At 54.5% G+C, this 27,913-nt stretch overlaps 6 protein-coding genes across 6 annotated transcripts; 1 reads left to right on the forward strand and 5 right to left on the reverse strand.

Moving 5' to 3' along the window:
- Positions 1 to 378: 378 nt before the first annotated feature.
- Positions 379 to 9,133, forward strand: HER10_EVM0003767 (5-oxoprolinase; the record flags this gene model as incomplete). The annotated part of the gene is made up of 4 exons (XM_035473431.1): positions 379 to 3,672; positions 4,264 to 4,346; positions 4,841 to 7,174; positions 7,227 to 9,133. The coding sequence occupies 4 exons, from the start codon at positions 379 to 381 to the stop codon at positions 9,025 to 9,027; spliced, it is 7,512 nt and encodes a 2,503-aa protein (XP_035338214.1). The 3' UTR covers positions 9,028 to 9,133.
- Positions 9,134 to 9,791: 658 nt separating this feature from the next.
- On the reverse strand, positions 9,792 to 10,742 carry HER10_EVM0003516 (uncharacterized protein; the record flags this gene model as incomplete). Its single annotated transcript, XM_035473191.1, has 1 exon — positions 9,792 to 10,742. The coding sequence occupies one exon, from the start codon at positions 10,740 to 10,742 to the stop codon at positions 9,792 to 9,794; it is 951 nt and encodes a 316-aa protein (XP_035338190.1).
- Positions 10,743 to 11,329: 587 nt separating this feature from the next.
- On the reverse strand, positions 11,330 to 13,252 carry HER10_EVM0012583 (uncharacterized protein; the record flags this gene model as incomplete). Its single annotated transcript, XM_035481976.1, has 3 exons — positions 11,330 to 11,598; positions 11,681 to 12,647; positions 12,710 to 13,252. 3 exons carry the CDS (start codon positions 13,250 to 13,252, stop codon positions 11,330 to 11,332), a joined length of 1,779 nt encoding a protein of 592 aa, XP_035339020.1.
- A 1,723-nt stretch (positions 13,253 to 14,975) lies between these two features.
- HER10_EVM0000200 (RanBP1 domain-containing protein) lies at positions 14,976 to 19,339 on the reverse strand. The gene has a single exon (XM_035469994.1). The coding sequence runs from the start codon at positions 18,984 to 18,986 to the stop codon at positions 15,444 to 15,446; it is 3,543 nt and encodes a 1,180-aa protein (XP_035337894.1). The 5' UTR covers positions 18,987 to 19,339; the 3' UTR covers positions 14,976 to 15,443.
- Positions 19,340 to 20,573: 1,234 nt separating this feature from the next.
- HER10_EVM0009804 (SCP-2 sterol transfer family protein) lies at positions 20,574 to 21,487 on the reverse strand. Its single transcript, XM_035479277.1, has 3 exons — positions 21,225 to 21,487; positions 20,947 to 21,147; positions 20,574 to 20,880 (listed from the first exon to the last, which is right to left on the reverse strand). The coding sequence occupies exons 1-3, from the start codon at positions 21,238 to 21,240 to the stop codon at positions 20,717 to 20,719; spliced, it is 381 nt and encodes a 126-aa protein (XP_035338778.1). The 5' UTR covers positions 21,241 to 21,487; the 3' UTR covers positions 20,574 to 20,716.
- A 2,238-nt stretch (positions 21,488 to 23,725) lies between these two features.
- On the reverse strand, positions 23,726 to 26,670 carry HER10_EVM0002317 (uncharacterized protein; the record flags this gene model as incomplete). Its single annotated transcript, XM_035472033.1, has 5 exons — positions 26,154 to 26,670; positions 25,625 to 26,037; positions 24,796 to 25,504; positions 24,180 to 24,738; positions 23,726 to 24,116 (listed from the first exon to the last, which is right to left on the reverse strand). The coding sequence occupies exons 1-5, from the start codon at positions 26,545 to 26,547 to the stop codon at positions 23,726 to 23,728; spliced, it is 2,466 nt and encodes an 821-aa protein (XP_035338073.1). The 5' UTR covers positions 26,548 to 26,670.
- Between the last annotated feature and the right edge of the window lie 1,243 nt (positions 26,671 to 27,913).

Consider the following 27,913-nt stretch of genomic DNA (forward strand, 5'->3'; position numbering starts at 1 on the left):
CCATCAGCGCTTAGGCCCCCCCTAAAACGAGATCTGATTCTGATTCTGGTTCACTTCAAGTCGGCGCACGCCTCTTTTTTTTTCTGCTGGACTTTTTCGAAACACTACCGCTCATAGCTGCGTGTGGCTGACGAGAAACCACCTTACGGAAAGGTCGGCCAACTGTCCTCTGCCAACTTTTTTTTTTTTAGAGCTTGCGCCTGCAGCTGACGACGACCGCCGCTTGCTGCTATTGCTCTTTGCTTACGGCCAGAAGCCTTCTCGAATTTGCTTCTTGCTTTGCTCGATTAATGCACGCTTGGTCTTCACCTCCAGCGCCAGGGATGTGCGAAAGAGAGTGCGGCCCCCGAATTCAATAGACCGACGAACTAAGCAAACATGGTCTCGACACCGGCCGAAGTGCATCCACCGGGCGGCGCATCTCCCGTCACCGACGAGAAGCTCCCGGCTCCTGAAACCACAGCAGCAACAACTACAACGACACCATCCACAATCCTCCCTGCGACCGAAGAGAAAACGACGATTGCCTCTGCTGCCTCAACAACGGCGGCGGCCATTCCGGAAGCGCAACAGCCGGGTGGAAAGGTGGAAGAAGAAGATGACTTGGTCACCAAAGTGCTCAAGTTCTTGTCGACCGCGACACCCGAGACTCTAGGTGCTGTTGCAGTCGGCCTGGCAGCTTCGACATACTTCATCCTTGGAAAGGTTGGACTCGTTCTGATCGGCGCTTTTGGCGGCATTGTCGCCTTCATTTCGTACGAAGCGCGCCATCCAGAGGTGTCCCGGGCGGTCCGAGGCGAGAAGGGAATTGACGTCCTTCAGCGCCTGGCCTTGGTCAAGATCGCAGAGCCACCCAAGAACGACGAGGAAGAGGAAGATCGACTTATCCATGGATTCGACGATTTCCAGCCCGAGACGCGTGAGGCGTTGACTGGCTTGGTGGACGCCGTCATCCGCGACTACGTCAAGTGGTGGTATAACCCGATTCTTCCGACGGACAGCTCGTTCCCCCTTTCCTGTCGGAGACTCCTCAACTCGTTTCTCCTCTCCGTGTCGAACCACCTCTACCGCAAACGACCCGCCGATTCATTCCTCGACTTCATGACCAATGCGTCGTCCATGTTCATCGTCTTCCTCTCCGAGTTGTCCTCTGCCTTCACCGACCAGAACAACGAACCGAACTCGACAGCTCCAGAGGTCATCTCCAAGTACCTCGAAGAAAACCCCAACTCTAATCTGGCCAATCTTCTGAGTCGGTCTCAACAGGCTGCAAAATTCCACAATGTCGCAGACGACCTCCTTGGGTTTCTGGAACGATCGGCATACAATTGCGACCCTGCTCGCGTGTTCCTCCGGGAAATTCTGGCAGGAGTCATTCTTGAGATGACCTTGCAGTCATGCTCGTCGCCGGAGTGGATCAATGCCTGGATCGTCTACCTTTTGGAAGCCGGAGAACCAGACTTTAGTCAGGCTATCGACGTTGGCATGCAGACGGGTCCCGAGGCAGCTACTGCCAGCGCTGCCAGCGCGGTCAACAATGCGAATGCCTTCATTGATATTGACGGAAACGTCGGCAACATCGCCCTGACCAAGGGAAACCGCAACTCTTTAGATATGGAACGCGAGCGCCGCAAAGGATCATTGGTCTCACACAAGAAGCAGCTCAGCAAAGCTGATGAAGAGATGGAAGAAGCTATGGAGGAGATGAAGCGAATGAATGCTCTGATCGCCGAAGAAGAAGCTAAGAGAGTCAAGACGCGACAGAGCGTTGACTCGGCGTCTAAACCGACAGTACAGACTACTGAGAGCAACATTGTGTCTTCCCCTGGGGAGCTGTCACCGAGGTCCTTGTCTTCCGCGGAGAAGCCGTCAACGAATGGTTCGAGTGGGTCGAATGAGTCCGACGTTTCTAAGCGGGAAAGCATGCACTCGCCTGTCACGGACTCTTCCAGCCAGAAGTCGTCGCCGAAACAGCCTTCATCCAAACACGCCTCGAGCGGGAGCGCATCCCAATTTTTGAACTTTGACCAGATCGTGCCGCCCGCGAAGGAGGAGCCCGAGGTTCCTGAGGAGAGCTCTCGCAAGCTTCCTCTGACACTGCACAACGCTACCATCACTCTGTATGAGGATGGCAACGACAATAACCGTATTCGAAGCAAGCCCAATTGGGACTACATGGTTCAGATTGAGCCATCTTCGTCTCACTACCCCGGCTGGATGATTGTGAGGCAGTACTCTGACTTTGAGACTCTGCACGAGATCTTGAGACGTATTGCAAACATTTCGGGCGTGACAGCTTTTACCGAGCAGCATGCTGCGCTTCCTAACTGGAAGTCGCACACGCGGGCGTCGCTACGTGGTGAACTGGAGCGCTATGTGAAGGACGCCTGTTGGTATAAGTCACTCGCAGAGAGCGAGGGCATGAAACGCTTCCTTGAGAAAGATTCAGGCCACGGCCACAGTAACTCCAAGTCAGGTCTCCCGTGGGACACGGTTGGCAAGAACATGTTGGACGTCTTGACAATGGGCCCCAAGGGTGCCATGGAGGGCGGCAAGGCAGTGTTTGGCGGCGTGACTGGCATGTTCAACAACATCGGTCTCGGCCCCAGAAAGAACACCGCATCCTCGTTGTCGGAAATCCAAACAACAAATCATCGCTGGTCTACGGGAACACCACCAAGGATGGACAGTACTACCAGTCTAAACGCAGCACTGACTTCGCCGACGACGGGAGTGGGCCCTCGGAAGGGTCGGGACAGTCTTGACAGCCAAAGATCTTCGATTGTCTCGACTCAGCCAGGCAAGATCGCCCCTATGGAACGTCGACCTAGCTTTGACCCTCGAGGCGATACCGAGGCAGACAGCCTCAAGCCTCGTTCCGATCGCTGGGAGAGGAACACTCCAAGTGCTACTGGCAGTCGCGAACATAGTAGAGCCTCGAGCTTGGCGCCTTTGCAGTCACCCGCCCTTCGATCCCCCTCATCCACGAGCCTCGATGTCATGAACCTTCAGTACCTGCCTCCACCGCCGGACGAGATGCCTGAAGACTACCAGTCGCCTACTCAAGGGGACATGCAGGCTAAGATGGACGAAGTCATTTCCCCGCGCAACTCCACGGGGGCTCTTTCGCCGGGCCTTCCGCAGACGCAGTCGAAGAAGAAGGAGGCGAAGCCTGCACGGCAATACTCTCCTCTTCAGGAGCAGGAAACCAATGTGGCTGTTGAGCTGGTCTTCGCAATTATTAATGAGATGTACACGCTCTCATCCGCTTGGAACATTCGACGAACTCTGCTAGCTGCAGCAAAGTCGTTCCTTTTGCGACCCGGTAACCCGTCCTTGATCGCGATCCAAAAGATGATGCAGGAATCCGTCATCGACGCCAACACCAAGGACGAAGGACTCGCATACCACCTCCGCAAGCTGAGAGAGAATACGATGCCGACTGATGAGGAGCGGGCCACCTGGCCTGCCGAGATGACAGAGGAAGAGAAGGAAAAGCTGCGCATCAAGGCACGCAACCTCTTGATCAAACGAGGTGTTCCGGCTGCTTTGTCTGGCGTTATGGGACAGGCGGCGACGACCGACGCCTTGGGACGCATCTTTGACAGTCTTCAGATTCAAGAGGTGGCGCGAGGCTTCATGTTTGGCATGATGCTCCAGGCTGTGAGGGTCGTCACCCACTAGTCCCTACCATTTTTCATCCCTTTGGCGCCGGCGCGATACACACTTTCTGTACCAACAATCGGATACGAAGACGAGAGAGCGCAGCGCAGAGCAGTCGCTGTTTGTAAGACTATATGACTTGAAAGACATGGAAACGACCGATGCTAGGCAACTTGGCATCGCTGGGGACGAGAACAAGATTACTATACATACATACTTAATAATTGACGGACATACATATACATCAGGAAGCTATTGACGGCGTTCTTTGACTGTTTACCATTACTTCGCTTGAAGCTATAGGGGAGACGATTCTGCTTTAAACGCACTCTCGGAGAACTGAGGCAAGGACGAGAGAGAATTCTTTGGAAGCGCAACTAAGTAATACCGCATGTCTTCACCTTTGGATCCCGTAAGGCAATAATGTTGGACCGAACCCGTGACTAGAAAGCTAGCGGTGCAGATCAAACCTCAGGCACTTTACCAAGGCCTCATCCCATCGCATATTCTACCACCTGAATACGCAGAAAACCCATATAGGTCCCGCCAACTCCATTCCTGTCACCAGCCAGCAGGCGCCCGTCTAGGTCGACGGGTCAGGTCAAACTGGCTGGGTGGTGGAGTGGTTCAAGGTCAACAATTAAATACCTACGCCCAACAGCCTACTCGACGACAGGCTCCGAGTTCGAGTTCGATTCCCAGCATGAGCACCAAGAGATTAGCCCCCAATTCAGCACCGAGGGGGGTGAACTCTTTTTTAATTCGTCACTCCAATTGATTTTCTTTTGATATCTGTACTCTATCTACCTAAGTAGACTTCAGTACACACCTCGAATGCAATTGCTTCCCCACTGCATTACCTCAACGGCTGGAAGTGCAAGAACGCCTCCACTCAACTAGCATGTCACCGCCGTCCACTACTCCAAGGGTGCGGAAGGCGGGGTAGATCACGCTAGTAGTGGGGTGCGGAGCTCCGAAGCTCCTTATCTTATCGGCAGTGCTCTCCGTGGTATCATCCCGTTGACGTCGATACCTACCTTACCAACATCATTTGTCATCGGGTCATCTTGTTCAGTTCATGATCTTTAGCCTTCGTCTATACCCTTAAACTCTGATTCAGCTTTTCAGGGGAGCTTCTTGATATTTTTAAATTGCAAAAGTCAAGCAAGAATCTGAGTAGGATAATCTTCGAGCCTTCATTCCTATATCCTCGAGGTGTCACAATGGCTTCAGACTCACGAGACCGCGGCATCCGCATCGCCATCGACCGTGGCGGCACCTTCACCGACTGCGTCGGCGAGCTCAACGGAAAAGAGACAATCATAAAGCTCCTCTCCGAAGACCCAGCCAACTATGAAGATGCGCCCCTCGAGGGAATCAGGCGCATCATGTCGCACTTCCTCGACCGGGAAATCCCCCGCGGCGAGGCCCTCGATACCAAGAGGATCGATTCCATCCGCATGGGCACCACTGTGGCCACGAATGCCTTGCTAGAGCGCAAGGGCGAGAAGATCGCCATGGTCGTGACAAAGGGGTTCAAGGACTGTCTCGCCATCGGCAACCAGAGCAGGCCCAAGATCTTCGACCTGGCAATTCGAAAGCCGGATGTGCTTTATGAGAGAGTCGTCGAGATTGATGAGCGCGTTACGCTGGAGGATTATGCGGAGGACCCGACGAGGCATTTGACTGAAGTGTCTGCCAAGGCTGGAACGCCAGAGGCAGCTCGAGAGGAGCTTGTTCAGGGGACATCGGGGGAGGCTGTGAGGATATTACAGCGTCCCGAGGCACAGAGTATCAAGGATCAGTTGCAGGAGGTCTACGACTCGGGTATCCGAAGTATTGCGGTGTGTTTGATGCACGGCTACACCTTTCCCGACCACGAAGCCTTGGTCGGGAAGATTGCAAAGGAAATTGGCTTCAAGCACATTTCTCTCAGTCACGAACTCATGCCCATGATCAAGCTGGTTTCGCGAGCGACATCTGTTTGCGCGGACGCATATCTGACACCAGCAATCAAAAAGTACATCTCGGGTTTCCAGGCTGGATTTGAAGGTGGTCTGGGGACAAGAAGCGTTCAGCAGGAAGAAGGTGCCAAGGGCGCCCGATGCGAGTTTATGCAGAGCGACGGCGGCCTGGTCGACGTGGAGAACTTCACCGGACTCAAGGCCATTCTTTCCGGCCCGGCCGGCGGTGTTGTGGGGTACGCCATCACGTCGTACGACGAAGAGACAAAGATCCCCGTGATTGGATTCGATATGGGTGGCACGAGCACCGACGTCTCTCGATTCGGCGAGGGGCGGTACGAGCATGTGTTTGAGACGACGACTGCTGGTGTTACTATCCAGTCGCCACAGTTGGACATCAACACGGTCGCGGCGGGCGGCGGATCCATGCTTTTCTGGAAGAATGGGCTGTTTGTCGTGGGCCCCGAGTCTGCTGGTGCACATCCAGGTCCTGCGTGCTATCGAAAGGGGGGTCCGGCGACTGTGACTGATGCCAATCTCTATCTCGGCCGTTTGCTTCCTGAATTCTTCCCCAAGATCTTTGGCGAGAATGAGGACCAAGGGCTTGACCCCGAGGCCAGTAAGAAGGTCCTGCAGGAACTGGCAGACCAGGTTAACAAGGAGACTGGAAAGAGTATGAGCGTCGATGAGGTGGCGTACGGGTTCTTGACTGTTGCGAATGAGACTATGACGAGACCCATCAGGTCAATTACGGAAGCCAAGGGCCACGATTCTTCCAAGCACCGCTTGGCGACATTTGGTGGTGCTGGTGGACAGCACGCTGTTGCCATTGCCGAAGCCCTCGGCATCCAGCAGATTCTTATTCACAGGTACTCTTCTGTATTGTCAGCCTACGGCATGGCACTCGCGGACGTCGTCGACGAGCGCCAGGAGCCCGATTCCAAGGTCTGGGAGTACCCCGGCAAGGCAGTGGACGAGCTGAAGAGCAAGATGGAGAAGCTCAAAGACAAGTCCCGCAAGTCATTGCGTGACCAGGGCTTCGAGGAAAAGGAAATCGTGTTTGAGGAGTACCTCAACATGAGGTACCGCGGTACCGAGTCGGCGTTGATGATTATTAGACCGGATCAGGACGAGCAGAAGGACGCAAAGGACTGGGATTTTGGCACGGCTTTCATTCAGCAGCACCGCTATGAGTTTGGGTTCACCCTCGACGATCGAGACATTATTGTCGATGACGTGCGCGTCCGCGGCATTGGAAAGAGCTTTAGGCATGCGGAAAAGACAGTGGACCAGCAGCTCAAGGAGTTGAAGAGAAAGGATGTGGAACAGAGCAAGGCGCATAACCGACAGCAGGTGTATTTTGAGGAGGGCCGACTCGATACCCCGGTGTACAAGCTTGAAGACTTGAGCACTGGGGAGACTATCAAAGGACCTGCCATGCTGGCGGATGGCACGCAGACTATTGTGGTCACGCGAAAGGCTACTGCACTGGTTCTCGATACTCATGTTGTTATCGACATTGAGAAGGAAGGATCCAAAGAAGATGGGTATGTAAGATCAAGACTGATCCTAGAACATGACGCTAACCTGTGATTGTAGGGCGTCCAAGAACCAAGGCGAACGAGAAGTCGACCCGATTATGCTGAGCATTTTCGGTCATCGATTCATGGCTATTGCGGAACAAATGGGCAGAGCACTCCAGAAAACCAGCGTCAGCACCAACGTCAAGGAGAGACTCGACTTCTCCTGCGCCATCTTTGACGCGACGGGCGGTCTCGTAGCTAATGCGCCCCATCTTCCCGTTCATCTGGGCTCAATGTCCACCTGCGTTAAGCGGCAAGCCGAAATCTGGAAAGGTGATTTGAAGAAGGGCGACGTCATCATTTCCAACCATCCTTCATACGGAGGCACCCATTTGCCGGATATCACCCTCGTGATGCCGGCTTTCAACGATAAGGGCGACAAGATCCTCTTCTACGCGGCCTCAAGAGCGCATCATGCGGACATCGGAGGTATCACGGCTGGTAGTATGCCCCCTCACTCAAAGGAGCTCTTCCAGGAGGGTGCTGCAATCAAGAGCGAGAAGCTTGTCAGCGAAGGACGTTTCGACGAAAAAAGAGTGACGGAGTTGTTGTATAACGAACCTGCACAGTATCCCGGTTGCAGCGGAACCCGATGCTTAGCTGACAACATCAACGACCTGAGAGCCCAGGTCTCCGCGAATCAAAAGGGTATCGCATTGATTGAGGGTCTCATTGCGGAGTACGGTGAGGAGACTGTGCAGTTCTACATGGTTCACATCCAGAATAACGCTGAGCTGTGCGTCCGCACCCTGCTGAAGGAGGTTAGCAAGCGATTTGAAGGTAAAGATCTGCAGGCTGTGGACTTCATGGACGATGGCAGCCCGATTCGGCTCAAGGTCACTATCGACGCTGACAAGGGCGAGGCGGTCTTTGACTTTGAAGGCACCGGGCCCGAAGTTTACGGCAACGTCAACGCCCCTGAGGCCGTGACGTACAGCGCGATCATCTACTGCCTTCGGTGTCTCATTTCGGAGGACATACCCCTGAACCAGGGATGCCTAAAGCCCATCAACGTCAAGATCCCGCCCAAATCGTTGCTGTCGCCATCAGACGGCGCGGCGGTCGTAGGCGGCAACGTCCTGACGAGCCAGCGCGTGACGGACGTCATCTTCAAGGCCTTCCAGGCGTGTGCGGCAAGCCAGGGCGACTGCAACAACCTCACGTTCGGGTTCGGCGGCAACGTGACGGGGCAGAAGGAGGTAAAAGGTTTCGGGTACTACGAGACGATTGCGGGCGGCAGCGGCGCGGGACCGACCTGGGAGGGCACGAGTGGTGTACATACGCACATGACGAATACTCGTATTACAGACTCGGAAGTATTTGAGAGGCGGTATCCCGTGATTCTGAGGGAGTTTTCGTTGAGGAAGGGATCTGGTGGTGACGGGCAGCATAGGGGCGGTGATGGCGTCGTGAGGGACATCGAGTTCCGGATCCCCGTGCAGGTGTCGATTCTGAGCGAGAGGCGGGTGTATAGGCCGTATGGGCTCGCTGGCGGCGATGACGCTGAGACCGGGTTGAATGTGTGGGTGAGAAAGGTTGAGAAGGGGAGCTGGGAGAAGTCGTTGAAGAGGTTGAAGGGTGCTTCTGGGGAGGCGAAGGGAGATGAGGAGGTGGAGTATGAGGAGCGGAGGTTCAATCTGGGAGCGAAGAATAGCGCGCCGATGAAGCCTGGGGAGAGGATCATCATCAACACGCCTGGTGGTGGTGGTTGGGGTAAGGTTGGGGCTGAGAAGGGGGTTAGTAGCAAGAAGGACCCGACGGATGGGTGGAGGAAGGGGAGTCATGCGAATAGGGAGGATACTGCTCTGCAGGTCTAGGAGGAGCTTCAATGGTAATCTCTCAGGATCGTTTCAAAGTAAGCTCGTTTGCGTGTAGGTAGGAAAGCCCCTTTCACGTTGACTTTGCCGACTGGCTCGACGCACGTATAAATAGGGATGGCTGTGTGAATCTTGGTCGTTTTATCCGCAACTCACTTGGTCGGTGTCGTCGGTGTTTAGATTTTGAAGTACGCTATGGTCTTTGATTTTGCGGATATCACGCCCCTTTGCTCTCCATCATGTTTACACGCCGGTCGATTTCCCATTATACCTAAGAAAAGGGGCATCTCCGTAAACCATTATCTGTCCAGAGTGAGATATTCCATGTGGAATAAGACAAGAAAGCTGAGGGCCTGTGATGTTTTGATTGGAGTTGAGTTTGCTGATTTAATTTGTTTTGAAATAGAATGAGGTAGCCGTTTCGCGCGTATTGGCAGGTCTCGAGGCACTCACTCACACCATGATTCCTCTTAGACGTACATCTAACGCGTTTAAGTATCCCCGCTGTTACTAGGTAATCCAGAATACTATTGGACTTTTATAGTTCACGAGGCAAATAATTACTCGGAAGAGTTGAGATATGCGAGTCCTAATTACTCGCCTTACGGAACAGTAAGCATCAAGAACATGGTCACAGGTTATATGTTTTGTAATCCCTTCTGTATTTCTACTCTATTATCCTGAGGAGAATATCTCACAGGGACTACCGACTACTTGTGGTAGTAATGATCCTCCATTCCATCTCTCACGCCCATCGAGGAGTCTCAAGCCTCCATCGCGATTGTGGCAGCAGGCATCTGAGCCTCAGCCGTCGGAGTCGCGACAGTCTCGATCAGACTCGTCTGAGTCTGAATAGTGAAGTCCGCCTTGCTTTCAGCGGTGGGCGTAGGCTCGGGCTGCATCGTCATAGGAGTGGGAGAGCGAGCCTCGATAGCCGGAGTCGCCATGGTCTTGGAGAGACGGGTCTCGGTTTGGATAGTGAAGTCAGCCTTGACTTTGGTAGGCTCGAATCGCTCCTCCATGCTAGGGCTGGCGGTCTGCAGCGGCAGGGAAGGAGGTTCGGCTTGTTTGATGCTCTCCTTTGCGGCCTCATCGAGCTGAAGATGCTCGGAATCTTGCCCACTCTTGTCCTCGACGACGTAGGATCTGTCCACCTTGTCGGCTCTGTCACCTGTGCGGCGGCTGGCGAAGGAGGTGGAGTCTCCGAGCTCGCGGCTCTCGATGAGCTTGAGGGCCGGGAGGGCCCAGTTCCAGGCCACGGCCTCGTCGGTTGGGATGGCCTTGGCTGCGGTGTCGTGGGTGAGAGTGAGTGTGGGCGCGGCGATGGCGGAGCTGCTGGGGGCTAGAGTGGCCATGGTGCTGAAGGTGTTGCTTATTGTTGGGACAACCAGAGCTGGGGTCTCGATGGAAGAGGGAGCAGAAGCGTTCTCCTGTTCTTTGATGTTGGAATCGTCTTCCTTGCCCTTGATGTTCGACTTCATGAGGTCAAGGGCGGTGGCTGCCCAATTCCAGTTCATTGCCTCTGATGGGACATCTTCCGAAAAAGAGGGTGTAGCAGCGGCGAGTGTAGAGGAGCTGCTGACGACTGAACTGATGGTGGGAGTGGGCGCGGTGCCAGTAGTGGTGGGAATAGCCTCGACTGGGATTGCGATGGCTGAGGTTGTGGCAGCAAGGGCCAGGGTGAGGAAGTAGAGAGTAGAAGTCTGAGAAGGCATCTTGAAGACTTTGGTTGGTTGGTTGTTTGTTTGTTTGGAGTTGGGTATGTAAGTTGATGAGGTGTGGTGGTGTGTAAGTGAGAGACGATCGATCAACTTGAGCAAGATGTGTGATGTAATGGGTTGGGAGATCGATGAGATTCTGGTCTTGGAAGAGAATCGGCCTCGTTTATATAGCTTTCTGGAAGAGACATTTCGGAGAAAGCTTTGAGGAAACCCATCGTCACGAGGTGGACCGTAAAATATTGGCCATCATGGTGTCTTCATAAGGCTGCATTTCCAGGAAATGATACAAGGTTGCGGGCAACCGTTGCGGATGCCAGAGCAAGGTTCAGATACCTTGCGGATAGGCCAAAAAGGCTCAGCCACATCAGAGACCCGTTGCGGAACGGCTAAGTCTATTGTGCATACCACATCGTGGAAATATCTCGAAGCCTGGGAGAGGCCTAGGAATGAGTTCACTAGAGGGTACTCGAGTACAAGCAGGGACGTCGGCGCATCTGAAAAGTCGTAATGTAAGGTGGTTGGGCTATATTGAGACCTACAACATGACACTTCAATCCACCTGCTATCCATCCCTACGCACCTTATCTAGGCAATTCAGTGTCTGTCCTCGGTGATAACGGTTTGCGCTTTACACCTCCTGAGAACGACCTTGTCTCTACCCTTGCGGGTCTTTGATCTTCATGACCATCCCCAATAGTGCTCAAGCTGATGTAGCTGCTATCATCTACCAAGTTCCTTTGAGAATCGAACCGTTCTTGTGCTCCAGTAGGTGTGGATGGTGGATTTTCTTCGTTGGGCACGACTTTGTACTGATTGTCTATTCGCTTGCCAACCCCGAGCTCAATGCCGACTGAAAGAGTCAGAAAGTCAGCCCTTGTGTCATACTTCAAGAGCCTAGGCTCCACGCTGTATCTTGCCAGATTCAAACTTACAAATGTTGTAGTAAATATACTTAGATAGTACTGGCGCCCACACAAGCACCGCAACGACCTGGCCAAACGTCCACTGCTTTTTCTTGCCCATTGTTGATCGAACAAAATCGCGGACTTGGGCCACATTAGCGAATAGAGAAGTAGCCATTATCAACACCAGGAAAGCCCATAATAGCTTCCCCAAGACGGACCAAACAGTGGAAACCCATCCAGGTATCCGAATCTTGCGCTTTTCGAGAGCCTGACGTGCCGAGTCCTTCACCTTGCGTAGACGAGGGGTATTTCCAAGATGATCCGCTGTCAGGAATACCATGACTGCTGTGTAAATAACAAAATAGGTACTTTTGTCGCTCGACTGTAGATATCCGTCGGCGAAGTAGTAATCGCCATTGCCGAACTGCATACACGTTTGTAGGATGCTCCGCTGCCCGCCGCACTCCACGAGCTCCAGATCGTGATCCGAGGTGGAGGAGGACGGTGCCGGGAGGCTGAGCATCTGGATAATGGCGCATAGGATATAGACAATGACTGTCAGTATGAATGTGTACCACCAGTACATGCCCCTCCGCTGCATGATGGCCTGCGTGATGAGGACCAGCAGCGTGTTGGCCGTGGCGAACGCCTTGGCGGCGCCGACGTCGACTCGGATGGCGAGAGACTCGCTGTTCATGATGACCATGGTAAGGGTCGCTGCCTCGATCGCCATGACGAAGAAGGCCTGCGTCTCCTGGAACTCCACCATGGCAGAACACAGGGCAACGGAAAAACGTGTCGAGCGTAGATGTGTCAAGGTCGAGCGAAGGCGGTCAATTTCTGCGTCGGAACGTCGGCGGCATTTCCTGAAGAACCACCTGATGACGCGTAGCATGCTGAAAAAGGTTGAGGAGTCTGGTTGGTGAGGAAGGAGGCCGCAGAAGATAAAGAACCAGATGCAGAGTGCAACTTGTATGTAGTACGACACAGCAATCTATCGCATTGTCAGCTCAGAGTCCGCCCTCTGTCAGAATCGACAGCTTCATGTTCTCTTACCCCAGGGCCAGCGATATCAGCTTCTGGCTCTTTCGTCAGGAAGGAGCACAAGGAAGTGAGACCACTCAAGACCACGTCCATACTACCGGGTACCGCTTGACTCCCTTTGAGCTTCGCTACCTCCGGGTCACAGTCTCCCAATGGGTTGTTGCCAGTACAGGATGCTTCGACGCAGCTGACGATTGCTTGGATGACCCGCGAGGCATTGAATTCATCCAGAGATCCAAAGTTGATTTTTGAATTTGCTTCTTTGACAGTCTTGTCGGCGACGAAATCATGATTCTGCACAAGTAACGCTGAAGTCGCGATGGCGGCACAGCCATACGAGTTTGGAGCCGAGCCATGGAACAGGAATTTCGGATCGTAACAGTCTTTCTGGGCGTCGATTGATTTAGACCCCCAAGCGGTTGGAAGTTCGACAGTTATAGGACCAGCCGGGTCCTTCGAGTTGTAGATATTGTACACCATCTGAGGCCAACGTGGTCCGCCAGCCTGGTAGGCATAGCTGTCAAAGTCCATCCCAAGGTTGTGATTAGCCGCCATGTCGGACTGCTACGTCGGCCTTTGGCGACGCAATTGAAAATGAGACTGCTCCTAGAATCCAATCAAGATCGTCTAACGTAGGCAAATATCGTCGGATGAAGACCTCGGCCTGCCATTTACTCAACATCGCTGATGGTGGCGTTTGCGAGTGATGAGCCAAAACTCGAAGTTTCGAGCTTCCAGGATGTTCATACGAAGACACTATATATCAATGGTTCAACCAGCGGCAAATTGTGCTATAGTCGCGCAGCTGCGTCATTCCTTCCAGCCCCCCTACAAGATCATCATTGTGACTAGGCTACGTGCTTACATGCATATCGTGTGCGTCGCACCGCGCAGGATCACAGCCAATTAGCGCGCGAAGGAATATCGTCAAAATCAGGCTGCGGGGGCCAAAAAGCTCCCTTGATCCAATAGATACGAACAAAAAACGTCTCGATTGTATGCCAGGGACCGGAACGTTTATTTTTACATACATCTTGTGTCTCACTGTCACTCAAATTCGGCATCGCCCATCTCAGCCTTCTCGGGTGCCGCATAGGCAACAGTAATCCGAGTGTATCGTGTAACACACGACTGCTGATTTCTCTTTGCGCGCAGAAGAACACTCGCTGAGCCGCTTGGAACCATTCGACGTAATCTTCGTGACCTGGACACTAGTCTAGTAGGGATGTGTCAACCATCGTGTAGCGGTCGACTGGATGCTTCTCAGGCGTTTCCAGAGGATGCCTCGAGTTCTCTGGACCATACGGACAAATCAGGCAACAAAAAGATGTTCAACCCGTAGGATTCTAGTTGTATTTGATACGACGCGTTGGGATTTAGAGGAAGTCAGCTAGTGAAGTGCCTCTTGACAAAGATGTATTATTGAAATGATTTGCCAAGCAGGTAAGTAAGTACCGTGCTTGGCGTTCTGCCCTGAGATGATTCCCAGCGGGGGATGTCGTTTAGTATAAAAACACCTCCAACAAATCCTATAGTAAGCTCCCAAAGCAAGACATATGTTCTTTCCTTGTATTTCGGAGAAGGATCATTGAATGACGAAGTACCCGGAGGTCTATAACCAGACAATGAACGACGGAGACCATCTCCCTTTACCTACTCCCAAGACAAACTCTCACAGGCCATACTTAATCCCAGTTCCTATCAACCCCTCTCAGCTTTTGACCCCTATTCCATGTTGAATACCTCACGCCAGACGGACGACACAAGATACTGATCTTTATTTCCGTCAAGTTATTGGGTATGATACATGTGACATCCATTCGCTAGAAGGGGGGCTCCAACCTAGCCTAACCAAGCCGTCCAGAGTCCCCATATGAATCAATCAGTGCTCATTCCCTACGACACCGCTCAGCGCGACAGAATGTGGTTTGTTCTCTATCCAACTCGTGGAACGGAAATGCTTAAATAGGAAAACGGACTACAGAAGGAAGGAAGAAAGCATCAAACGAGATATCAGCAAACGCGGGCTCGCTTGAATTCATGTTCTCAAGCATGCGCCTATACACGGCAACAGAGAGAGCTTTTGATCTACGGACGGCCACACTGGCTGCTTTTTCTCTGTCACCCTAAATGAGAAGCAGACTTTCACTTCTCAAACTTCTAGAGGAAGCAGTCTTCAAAGCTGAACGCCGAATGGAATCAAGTCTGGCCAACAACATACAATCTCAACTTTAGAGCAAGCACGGAGAAAAAAACTTCAAGTCAGGGTACACAATTTCCTTGATAATGTACTACAATTCCCTTATTCCTCCCAATGTAACTTCTACAACTGTACTTTTTATTCGGATCCTCCTCCCTCTCGCCATGTCTCTCAGAAGCCTCGGCTTCTGCCTCGCTCTGCCTCAATCCTCACAAGTCCGCCCTCCTAGTGAGGATACGGAGTACGAATAACCCCCGGCAACCTCGAGAGGAAACGAGTGAAGAAGAAAAATAAAAACCAAAACAACAAAAAATAGTGTCCCAACGCCGAGCCAAAAGAGCAATGCTATGCCTTACCTTTCTTTTTTGTGTCGCTACGCGAAACCCCAACACTCCATCACATGTATGTCCGTTACAGACAAACAAGACATACACTTTCTCTCCGTCTAGTATAAGACTCAGACCAAAAAACGGAGAATAAAAAACAAAAAACACTTGCTATGGCATTCTTCCATAATCCTTTTCATTTGCGTTTCCATCATTGACCTCATTTGGCGTTGGCAGACTTGTGGGTCTCCAGGGCGCTTGCCAGCGCCTTGGCAAAGTCCTCCGTCTTGACTTGCACCATCCAGGTCTCGAGGCCGCTGCCCGTCTCGTTCGAGGTCGTGAGCTTGACGTACTTCTTGTCCGCCTTGTATGTCTCAGAAGGCAGAACGGAGCGGTTGAGCACGACGTGCCCGCGAGGCTCCGCGCGCAGCAGCATGCGAACCGCGCCAGTGTTCTTGTGCTTCAGGATACGGAACGGGCCGACGCCCTTAGTTGACCAAGGGCTCTTGTTCTTGGGCTTCTCGTCGCCGCTGTCCTTGTCTTCTTCGGATCCGGCCGGAATGAACTTCATAATCTTGGCGCGAACGTCGTGGAGAACTTCCTCGTCTTCTTCGCCGGGGCCACCCTCAGTAAGCTTGAGCTGCTCGTGAGGCTTGCCATCAGCGTCGTCGCCTTCACCACCAGCGGCCTTGTCGGCTTCCGCAGTCGGCTCGGGAGTGCCAGTGGCAGGAGTCGTAGCTAGGCTGGAGGCACCACCAAAGTTAAAGGGTGAGTTTGTGCCAGTGGTAGAGGCACCCGCGGGGGGGTTCAGGTTACCGAACATACCTCCAGAGGGAGGCTGGGCAGGCTTGGCACCGCCAAAGAGATTGCTCGTAGGCGCCGGGGTTGACGCTCCAAAGAGCGGCTTCTGAGACGCAGGTGCCTGAGCACTGGCAGATCCATTAGCCGCACCGAAGGTAAAGGTGGGAGTCGAGGCAGCAGGGGCAGCAGGCTGAGCGGGAGCGCCGCCCCCAAACTGGAAGGGGCTGCTGCTTGCCGCCGCAGGTGCAGGCGCGGACGAGCCACCGCCAAACTGGAACGGCGTAGAACTGCTCGAGGGGGCGGAAGATCCGCCGCCGCCAAAGTTAAACATGCCACCGGCCGAAGGCGCGGGAGCAGAACCCGAGCCGCCGCCATTAGCAGATGCGAAGGGGTTGTTGAAGCTCGTGCCGCCACCGCCGGCGCTGAAGGTGAAGGATGAACCTCCGCCAGAGCCGAAGCTTGGAGGACCGCTGGAGCCGCCGTTTGTCTGAGGCGCAGGCGCAGCGCCGCCGAAGGGGTTAGCTGGGGCTGCACTCTGGGATCCACCAAAGTTGAACATGCCACCAGATGGTGCGGCCGGGGCAGAGGGAGCGGGTGCGTTGAACTGTCTCTTCGCCGGCGGGCCATCCTGCTTCATGGGGCTACCACCGAAGGGAGAACCAGCGGACTCGGTCGGCTTGCTGGCGCCGAAGCTGAAGGCAGGAGCCGCAGCGGGCGCGGGAGCAAACTGCGGCGCCTTGGAACCCTCGTCATTGGGCTTAGCACCGAAAAGGTTAGAGGTGCTCGACGCGGGTGCCGGGGCACCAAAGAGAGGGTTCGACTGGAAAGGAGTCGAAGTGCTCGATGTGCTAGCGCCGAAGAGGGGCTTAGCTGATTCGGGGGCGGGAGTCTCCTGAGGCTTGCTGCCGCCAAAGAGTGTCGATGACTGCATGACAGAGCCCGCAGGCTTGTCTTGGGAACCGAAGAGGTTTGAAGCTGGGGCGGCAGGCTTGGGCTCTTCCGCCTTGGGAGCGGAAGCACCAAACGCGAAAGTCGGCGGAGCAGCCGGCTTGGGAGCTGCCTCGTCCTTCTTGGGTGCCTCAAATGGCTTCGACTGGAAACCGGAGAAGCCGCCAAAGGGGGACTTGGAAGGGCGCTGTGAGTCGTTCTCCTTATCGGACTCCGCGCCCTTGTCCTCCTCAGGAGCAGACCGCTTCTCGGCCTTGGGCTTCTCATCTTGCTTCGGGGCGCCGAACAGGTTGGATGCTGGAGCTGCAGGAGCTGCAGGCTTAGCACCGAAGATGGAGCTCGATCCGTTTGTGGACGCACCGAAAAGTCCATTGCTAGGCGCAGGGTTGGCATTGAATTTGATCGGGGAGTTGGGGTTCCAGGTAGCGTTAACCGGGGCCGGAGCAGCCTCCTTGGCCGGCGCAAAAGCTGGTTTTTCAGGGGCCGGGGCCGGCTCAGCCGAGTCCGCGCGGAGAGGCTGTCCATTGTTGCCCTTAGTCACGCGGTCGAACAGACTCTTAGTTCCGGAGGGGGTAGTCTCCCGGGCGTCGGACGAAGTGCTGGAAGGAGCAGTCGCGGCACCAGCAGAGAAAAGAGGCTTCTTAGCACCAAAGAGGTTCGAGGCCGGCTGACCCAACGGCGTTTCGGCACCACCACTAGCGGCAACGCTGGGTTCCGCCTCGTCATCGGAATCAGTCTCACTCTCTGCGTCGGCCTCCACACCGCTGTTCTTTGCCGAACTAGCATCAGACAAGTAGCCAAAGATGTTGGATGCCTGGGCAGGCTTAAGCTGTTTCTCGAAAACAGAGCGCGACAGGTCGTTGTTGGCGGGCTTGGGTGCGGCGCCGAAGAGGCTGCTGGGCTTGGCCTCCGCAGCCTTGGGAGCGGGGGCAGGGGCAGGTGCGGCCTTGGGCGTTGAAGAGGGGCCTTGGTTGTTGGCGATCTTTTCGAACATGCTCTTTGTGGCTGAGGGTGTCGAGGTAGACTTCTGCAACTTGCTGGGCTGGTTCTCATCCGACTCATCCTCAACAGTTGCCTTCCTCTTGTTCTTGACCGTAGCCGGCGTCGCCGGCTCTTCATCCTCTCTGTCCACAAGGCGCCTCTTGTTATTCTTGTTGGGAGACGCGGACGAAAGGGCCGCGTCCTTGGGAGTCAGCTGGTCCTCAGCCTTGCGCTTGGAACGAGTAGTCTGCCTGGATGGGCTGGCATCCGCAGCTTCCTCCTCAGGCTCAGGCAACCCATGTGCGGACCTCCACTTCTTTAAGACCTCCTCTGAGGGCTTGACGTTCTTGAACTCGTACAAGCCATATCTGAGCATAATCAAGCTCCGGCTCTTTTCGAATTCCTTTGCAAAGTTCATGATGTTGAGCTTCCAATCCTTCTTGGTGAAGATCTCATTGGCGGCGTATTTCAGGCGGCGAAGATCGAGAACGCAGAAAAGCTGACGGCGCTGCAAGTCGTCGTACTCGGCCGGAACCAAGTGGCTGAGGTACTGGTCGGCGTACACGGTACCCTTGGCTTCGAGCTCAGGGGGGATATCTCGCGCGAGGACTTCTCCAGACAGTTCGGGAGGCGGGGAGGGGATGCGCATCTGGAAGAGATCGGCCGAGGTTGACTTGGCTGCCATGCCGCGAGGGGTCGCCTGGGCGATGTTCTCCCGATAGACCTTTTGAGAAGCGGGAGTCGCGCCGGGCGCGAAGACCTTCTTGGCGGTGCTCGCGGGCAAGCTCGGAGCGAAGGGGGTAGTGTTGGAGCTTGCGCTCAGAGTAGAGGAGCGGAAGAGGTTGCTTGCGGTGGAGATGGTGCTCGCGTTGAGGTTGCTCGATGGCATGGGGTCGCGGTTCAAGACTCTCTGCGATGGAGCAGTCTTGGGGGTGCCGAGTCGCTTGTTCGGGTTCAGAGGCGAAGCTTGGTAGCTACGGTTCGCGAATTTGAGCGACGGGCGGGGCCGCGGGGTGCTGTTTCTTTGGTCCATGATGATGTGCGACGACCAAAGAATCGATTTCGGGATTATAATTAGTCGTTGGTGATGAGGTTTGCGCCGGTCGACTCGGTCTCGGGGGGAGAGTCGCGTCTCGATTCACGCAGGATTCGCAGACAAAGCCAGTCGGGCGAGGAAAGGAAAGCAGGCGCAACTGCGAGAAGTAACTGCTAAAGGGTAGATGCGATTGGATTGAAAAAACACTCAATGATGGCTGCAGCTTCGACAGCAACAAAACGCGATGGCGCAGCGATCAAGAAAGTGATGCCGAACAGCGCATCCAACACGCCTTTGATGGTAGTCTGGCTTGCAAAAGCACAGGAAGATTTTGGTGCTGGATGATTTTTGGTGTGGCTCGACCGGGCGACGGGTGACGGGGCCAGCTATTGGGAAAAAAACCAGGCCACACCTCAGTGCAGGGGGGGCGCGAGCACGGTCGAGAAAGAGTGGGTCGGTTTTCTGCCGTCACTCAACCTCAGGCCAGCGTCACCGCCCACAATTGGTCGCAAGTTGCGGATACCCTAAAGTGCAAAGGAAGTGGCAGGTGCAACTGCGACAGCGACTGGGCGCTTCTGGTTGGTGGTCGGCGCTTGCAATTTTTCCTAGGGCGTTCCCCAGGACCCGGTCTTTCCTCAGGTCCCGCGTCACGATCCTCCAGCTTTCAACCAGTCGAACGAATGGAAGCTACGAGTAGCACTGCGTACCTTCCCAGTGGTACCTTCTCAATGAACCTTAGGTAATTAAGGTAGGTACGACAGAGCATTTGCTGGCCCAGGTGTTTCCTTCGAGCCTGCTGAGTCAGCTCACACCATGCCCCGTATCCAACCATACGAGACAGTGTGCAGCTTGAGTGCAACACACACCTTCAAATCTGCTGCACTCCTGACCCTTTTGCGTCTGCACCAAGAGATGTATGTCTGGCCGGTGCGACTGCGACACTGAAACCAGGGGAACACAATTCCCCAAACCGGACGGCAGCCTCGCTCACGAGACACTCACGAGTACCAAGACCCTAGCTGCTACCTGTTAAATATGCTCGTTGGCACTCTTCAAGTCATGGGTATGCATATGAAGGGCATCGACTGGTCATCGCAAGCTTGATCTCCGTACGGTTAACAGCATCCAATCAATTATTGGCTAAATCCGGCTCACCACGGCCGGAGCGCAGAATGCACGTGAAGATGGCGGCGCCGGCGCTCCGACCCCAAATGGGCCTCCTGACTCGGGGCGGCAATACTCGGGGATTTCCACCATCTGAGGTCCAGCACCGTTGACGTTGCGGTCGAAGTCACGGAAACAATTTATCTATGAAGCGCATCGGACATCCGTTTAAAAAAGCCTGTTAGTCGTAGAGTACCGGCCTGCTTTCTTTCGGGGGCATATCCATAAGTTCATTCTCAACATCGAGGAATTTCTCGTTCTTAGATGGCCCGCGACAATAGTCGATCTTTGAGACTATCACATGCTTTTCTTCAACGCGTACAACATCATGAACAAACTGACAATTTAACACGACCGACTCTCTTGCAACTTTTCAAATGGAGAACCTATCATCTTCACGGCAACATATGACTGTCAAGGCGCTCATTGATTGATCATGGTCTCATTTCCTACGGCAACGCTACGTTTGGCGCGCATCCAGGTACCAGCACTACTTGCCGGCCCAACTGGTAGGTTATGATACAGGGTATTACCGACAACGCAATATCCATTGCGACAAACATTTACAACTTGGCCTTGGACTGGGCCTTCTTCAGGATTGGCTCCATCCTGGTGGCCTTCATGACGTCGCCCTTGATCTTGAGCTTGCCGGACATGAAGAGCTTCTGGGCGTTGGCCTTGCCCTGGACGAGGTTGCCAAAGTCGGCGTCGGACAGAGAGAGGGTGACTGAGTTGAGGTTAGTATTGACTGGCTATATTGGAGAGGGAAGCACTCCGCGCGCGGGTGATATACCGGTGGGCTTCTCGCCGGTGCCCTTGGCGACCACGCCCTTCTCCTTGAGGTCAATGTGCCAGCTGTCGGTCTCGCCAGCAGAGTTCTTCAGGGTGAAGGCGAAGATGGCGTTGCCCTGCTTGATGGCGTCCTTGCGGTCGGGCTCGCTGGAGCCGAGCGCATCGTTGATGGCGTCGAAAGCGGCCGAGGAGGGGAACTTATCTAGAGGAAAGCAGAGAAAATCAGCGCTGGGAACGATTGAGACCGAGACCGAGACATCCTGCCGGAGAGTGACATACCGTTGGTGAGACCCATTGTGACTATAGGATAGAGATACTTGGTGTAGAATGAGTCGAAATGGTATATATTATTGACAGTAGGATGTGATAGATCGCGAAAAGATTGCCGAAACGTGGGGGAAGGGACTCGGGATAGTTTAAGTAGTGAACAAAAAGGTGTCAACGGTAAGCCGTGTGTCGGAGGTTGGGGTCGTCGGACGGAGGAATAAAGAAACAGAGAGGAACGGAGGCGGAGTGATGGAAAGCTACTTGGCTAAGCGCACCGCAGCAATGACGCTCAGTCGTCGCATGTGAACCTCGGCGATTTAGCAGCACACGGCAGGGCGTCATGTGCCCGCGCGTGTCCTCACTGCTCAGTGCTCACTACCTGCTCAGAAGAGGAATAGTGGGTCGCTGTTCCCCACGGTCCACCCAAGTTCCTAACCGTATTCCGTGTGGAAGGAACCTACCTGACCCCAGCCAGGTGCAGCCATATGCACCGCATCCCTGCACTTATTCTGCCTTTTGGGGGATTCTTCTTCCACTCCCGCACGCTTCGTGCCAGTTCCATTTCATGGGGGCCGACTGGCGCGCATTGGGCCGCTGGAGAAACGCACCGCGGTAGCGCCAACGGAGACTCATGGATACTTCGTTTCGTCATTTACGGCTACTTCGACCTTTGAGGTAATCCGTACCTTACCTTACTGGACTTTCCATCATGAAGGTGTCACGGACGGCAGGCGGCCACGATCGAACCGAGCATAGGCGCTGCCACGACGGGACACACATCAAACGCAGCCACTGGTCCTTTACCACTCATCATCAACTTTGACAGTTGGGTTCTAGAATAGCCATCTTCGACACGGTTTCCGAATCACGAACTGTGACCAGAGTGCCCCAGCCACAGCGCCACAGAAGACCTTGCTTTGGTTCATCTTCAACCTGCCATGCCCACGCCCGCACCCATGTTGCACGACCTCGAAGCCACAGCATGCTTCAAGTCTACATACCTGCTACCGGCGCTGGAGAGTTACAATGATCCATGGGGGCGCTGATCTCATTACCTATTGCCAGGGATCTGATTCCGGCCCTCACCAACGACTGTCTTGAGCACCTTGCCGGTTACATGCCAGCTACATGCCGCAGGGAACAATCCCCGTTCTTCGCTGTGCTTCAGCTAGCGTTCGTCATGTCTCGTAGAGACCGAGGCTCCAAAGGAAAACACGAGGGAAACAAGACTCGATCAAGTTCGATCAAAGGTCCAAAACAAGACGGCACATACACAGCAAGGCAAGATATCCCGACTCTATGGTTCATTTCTCCCCGAAACAAGCTTCAGACGACCTTACAACACCCGAATCGCTTTCCGCATTCGGACTCAATTCATGCTTTGCTTCCCTGATGGTTCGCCACGATCTCTGATTGCAACCGCCCTCGTTGATGGCCAGTCAGATGCTGCAGATCCCCAACAATTCGTCCCAAGCTTCTCTTCAATCTGACAGCAGCCGAGGGAAGTCAAATTGGGGTAACACCCCAGAAGCCCTTACGCCGAATTGGGGCAGCACCCACGAGAACGAGTCCGAGTGCGGTGACCTGTCATGCAGCGTGCATGAGAACAAAGGCCCCAGGCACGCATCAAGATCCAGGCACAAAAGGGGACCTCGGCTGGAAACCACCATCCAAAGAGGCTGAAAGACCTCGCACGACACGGGTTGATCAACGTTTCGGGAGTCTGGCAGTTCGTCCGACCCCGGCTTTGAGTCCTGCTTGTACGGATATGCTACCAAGGTGCTGCGTCGAAACGTGCCTCCTTCGCCCATTGGTGCCGCAGCATGCGAACCCCTGTCTGAAATTCAGGAAGAGCCGTCCATACTATTACCTCCCGATGCAGATCCGTTGGCTAAACCACATTTGCCAGAAATGTTCAAGTCAAAGCCACGCTGGCGGCCGAACTTACTACAGGTGACAAGGCCGGGGCGAATCATCCTCAACATCCCGTTGACTTGTCCAACATCTTTCTCCACAACGTGTATGTTGTCCTGCCATGTTCGCAACGGTTGCCGAGTCCACCAGTTTGATCGGATAGCACTGTGAAGTCCACTTGGATGAACAAGACGGTTGGTGTGGAGAGACAAGTAACATGTTGACGACGTTTGCACTGTCAAGCCGCACTCCTGTCAGCTCTTGTCTGCTTGATAAATGATCTCGAGCTGTAGCAGACGATGTACGCCCAGCAAAAACCTGCTCTATGAAGTCGTCTGACCTGCGGTTGCATATATTGCACCCAATATCTAAACGGCAAGTCGATGGACGTTGGATATGTTGTGGCCATCATTTGTTGACACTCATCATAGTCCTTTCCTACATCCACTTTAGCCGCAGTTGATTTCCCACGTACGCAAGAAACTTTTGTCGCTGGGCATCTTTCCCTGGATTTTGAACTCCAAATCTACATCCTCCCTCCAATATATACACGAAGTCTCAATTATACCACAAGACGTCACTCAGCCTTCCCTAGACTTTCAAGCTGCCGTATCCCGAAGATACGCGGCAAGGACGCCTCCCCATCCACCAGTGTTATCGCTCGCAAACACCTCCCAGATGACGCCCCCAGTCTTGTCGTACAGCAGCGCGGTGGTGCTCTTGGTGCTCAGGCCGAACCAGTACGTCGACTTGGCGCCGTCAGCGTAAGCCTGGTTGGTCATGCAGTTGCCGCCCGTGTTCTCGCACTGCGCGTTCTGCCACTGGTTGTCGTTCATCTTGTTGAAGAACACCCACAGCGCGGAACCGTGGATCACCACTTTGGAGCTGCCCGTCATGTAGTGGCCCCACGATCGGTAGCACCGGTCGTTGTTGCCCTGTCCCTGAGCCGCGCAGTTGCTGAAATCCGGGTCGCCGAAAGCTGATTTTACGCTGTGTTGGAAAGGGGTTAGCAATCCAGAGTATCGACAAATTTTGGACCAAGGGTTGACTTACGACCACGGGCTGGGCGCTCTTTGAGGAGTCCCCTCACCCTGCCAATATGCAGACTCCGTCTGCTCCAAGCTGATATACACATTCTGCGCGTTGTGGAGGTTATACTGATACAAGACGCAGTGCTCGAAGCTCGTTCCCACCAGCCACGTGGGCTTGGTGCTCTCAATGAGCGCGCCCCTGCCGACGGCAATGTTCTGCGCGGCGCCGCCGTCGAGCGAGTGGTCCGCCACCCAGCCCCACACGTTCTCTAGATACGCGCTCGCCGTGGAGGTGACGTGCATGAGCGCAAAGGCGGCCTTGCACGCGCCCGGGTCCGCGCCGCCGCAGTTTGTGTTGGTGAGCGAGTGCTTCGTGCCGCCGACGCGGAAGACACTGCTCCAGATGCCGACGTCGCCGGGCCGCGCGCCGGCCATGTTAATCTGGACTAGGGTCGCGCCCTGGAGGACGTCGGCTACCTCGACCGTGATGTCGGTGATTTGGGCGACGCCCGTCTCGCCGGGGTTGCCGACCTTGAGGATGGGCTGAGGGTCGTCCGGGTTCCAAAACTTTGATCCGATGCCTATTCTCAAGTCAGTAACCGGTTTCAAGGGACTCTAGTGGTTCAGGCATGGCCTACCGTTGATGATGCTGAGCGTCTCACCGACCAGCCGGGTTCCGGGGGGCACGTAGATCGTCTCCTCGGTGCGGTAGATGCCCTGCGGCACAAAGATGATCTTGCACCCCTTGTACTTTTGCAAGATGGCGTTGATGCTCGGCCCGTCATTGTGGCTGTTGTCGCCGTACACGGGGTACTGCGCATCACCCTTCAAACTCACGAACTGATCCAGCGCATACTTCTCATACTGCGGCAGCGGCGCCGTAAAGTACCGGTCTCCGGAAACCAGCGCGGCGGGCCGGTCGATGGGGTACACGGTTCCCTTTTGCAGGTTATTCGAGTTGACGTACCCCATGACCCACGTCTGCCCGGCCGCCACAGAGTCCTTGCGCAGCGTCGATCCGTCGCTCGCAGACTTGACGGCCGCGGTGCTCCCGCCGCCGACCTGGAAGTTGTCGAGGACCAGAGAATTCTGACCGTAGCCCGTCACGAGGTTGTTGACGCCGGCGTTGCAGGAGGATTCCACCCTGGAATCGACGACAGAGACCATGCCCGCCGTGTTGCGGCCCATGTCGATGCCATAGTTGCAGTTGGCAAAGGTGGCGCCCTGGACGACGGCGACCCAGACGTGGTCGACGGAGATGCCGACGTTACATCCGTTGAAGGAGAGGTTCTTGAATTGGTACTGCTGGCCGTTGACTTTGATGCCGATGGCGCCGCCTTCGAATTGCTGGGGCGTATTGTCAGTCTTTTGCATAAGCTCGAGGGCGTCCAACACATGTCAAGTCGAGGACAAGGCCATTGACAGCGAAGGGAATAAGAGACAGAGACAGGAGAAAATAAGACTTACACAATCGCTAATCAAGATCCCAGAACCGCCCTGCGCCATTGTGACGCCAATATGGCTCGAGAAATTCGGCATGCGCACTTTGACATTCGTCAACGAGCACCCCTGCGACACGCTCCAGTCCATTCCAACGGCCGCGACGCCGGTGCCGATCTCGGTGGTGTCAATCACCAAGTTCCGCACCGCCATGTAGAAATTCTTCGTCGCGGACCCGTCGTCGCCCTGGTGGGAGTCGTAGCCGTTGATCACGGGTTGCTCGCCGAGCGCCGGATCGGCGATGAGCACGGGCGGGTTGAGGGCGTCGCCGACGAGGTAGGTCGTCACGAGCATCTGGATCGGCTTGATGCGGTACCGGCCGGGCGGGACGTAGATGTAGGCCGGGCGGGTTGTTACCGTGTTGCCGGTACGGCTCCATGCTGTTTGTACGTTTTGTCAGTTTTCATGTATCAGACCACAATGGCTTGGGGTGTATATATATATCGAAGCATCAGATAAGGCAAGGCAAGGTATATATATATATATATATACACACCTTCAATGGCAAAGTTAAAGGCATCAGACGAGTCCTGGACGCCCGTGTTATCGGCGCCGTACTGGACCGCCGTCCGGTAGTACTGGTACGTCGAGTCCGTGCTCGTCGGCGCCGTGCCGTTGTGGCCGATGGCGGCGCGCCACCAGATGGAGGGGTTACTCTCCACGGGGCCGGAACACGTCTGTTGTCTCGAGTCCAGGACGGCGGCGGCGGCGACGGCATCGTGGGGGTGCTGCTGGTGCGGGTGGGCGGCCCCGATGCCCAGGAGGGCGAGGAGGGGAAGCAGCAGCTTCATGATGCGATGTGATCCAGAGAAGCTTCGTCCTTTGTGAGGAGAGGGGGGCAAAGGTCCTCGAAGGAGTGAGTAGACGGTGCCTCTGTCTTTTCGGGTCATTGAGTTTTCAGTGGTAGGGACATGGCCGAGTCTTTAAAGAGGCGATTTAGGATCGCGCGCCCATACCCTACAGGATTTCTACGGCTGCGCTGGTGCCGCTCATCGTCATCAAACTATTCCGTGCCAAATTCCGTATCCTGAGATTTCTGTCCGAGTCGCACTAACACGCGAACCACCACCCCCCCTGTGCCATGTATCCGTAGTTCTTATTTCTTTCCTGCATGTGTATGAATAATCGCCCAAACCACGCTCATTACCGCAAATCTGCAGCAAGGGGGGAGCCCCGGGGTAGCTTAATGTGCTGGAGCCAGTCACACTCCTCGCGCGGATATGCCCAGCAGCCCAGATCGTGGGCTGCGACGGCCCCACCTCACACACACGGGTGCGAGATGGGGTTCGTCCCATTGAAAGAAGAAGCGCACCAGAAAACTAAGAATTTTGGGGCTGATGTGAGATGCTTGGTGAATCAAGACCCGACTTCTTTTCAAACATCCCCCCCTGACTAGTATTACTGAGCTAGTTTTACTGCGGTAGTCTCACTAGCCTATTACATGCAGGTCTGATAGCCAATTCGGAGCGGGTACGGGCATACTAGCTTTGCGGGTTTAGGTTGCTTCTTTTGCAGTTAGGCTCTAGGCACCAGAATTTCGTTGACAGGGGTTTGGTTCCTTTTCGATCAACGTCTCTTTGCAAGACTGCCGACGAGCAGGGCCAGAAGCTGAGGAAGAAGAGTGAGGGCGAGAAGAGAAAGGCGGTAATGATTCTTGATTACTTGCCTAGTCCGACAAAGGCACAAGGTAGAAGTCTATTTTAAGAAATGATTATGGGGAGGAGGAAAGCTTAGTTGAGAGCTTTTTGACCTCCTTGGAGAGGTCTTGGCGGGTTAGATGGGTTCGTCAAATCGTGCGGGAAACGACTGATGACTTGGAGGGAACTTGAACCACGTGAGGGGGATTTTCATGAGGTTACAATATTGAATTTCGTGCATACTTTGATCCAATTAGAGTTGTTCGCTCGTTTGCGCTGACTTGTGACAGTTGCCTGACTTGTGATCATGGCTTCTGGATGTCTCTCGGCTACCTTACCTTGAGTGATCAGTCAGTTGACAACACCTACGGCTTTTGGACTGATCTTGGGACATGGAAGCAGCCCGTGAAAGAACGAACTTACCTTCCACTTTTGATCAACGTTGAAATATGCCTCACACCCATGCGGAGGCTTCTGCGAGGTCATCGTTCGTCCTATCTATTTATGTCTACAGCATCCGCATCGCAGATTCTCGGGCAATTATAGTCCCGTGGTGTCGGTTGGGATAGTTTCTGGGCCGGAAGCGAGGGTGTAATCATGTATTTACTCTGACTTCAAA

This window comes from Colletotrichum scovillei (genome assembly GCF_011075155.1).
Source record: "Colletotrichum scovillei strain TJNH1 chromosome Unknown Contig00001, whole genome shotgun sequence".
NCBI lineage: Eukaryota > Fungi > Ascomycota > Sordariomycetes > Glomerellales > Glomerellaceae > Colletotrichum > Colletotrichum scovillei.

Excerpts from the sequence above, each read along its gene's own strand:
- HER10_EVM0009804 (XM_035479277.1), bottom strand. Across the intron at positions 20,881-20,946 it reads CACCGGCGAGAAGCCCACCG|TCACCCTCTCTCTGTCCGAC; the intron begins GTATATCACCCG and ends ACCTCAACTCAG.
- HER10_EVM0000200 (XM_035469994.1), bottom strand. The coding sequence starts at position 18,986 with ATGGACCAAAGAAACAGCACCCCGCGGCCCCGCCCGTCGCTCAAATTC.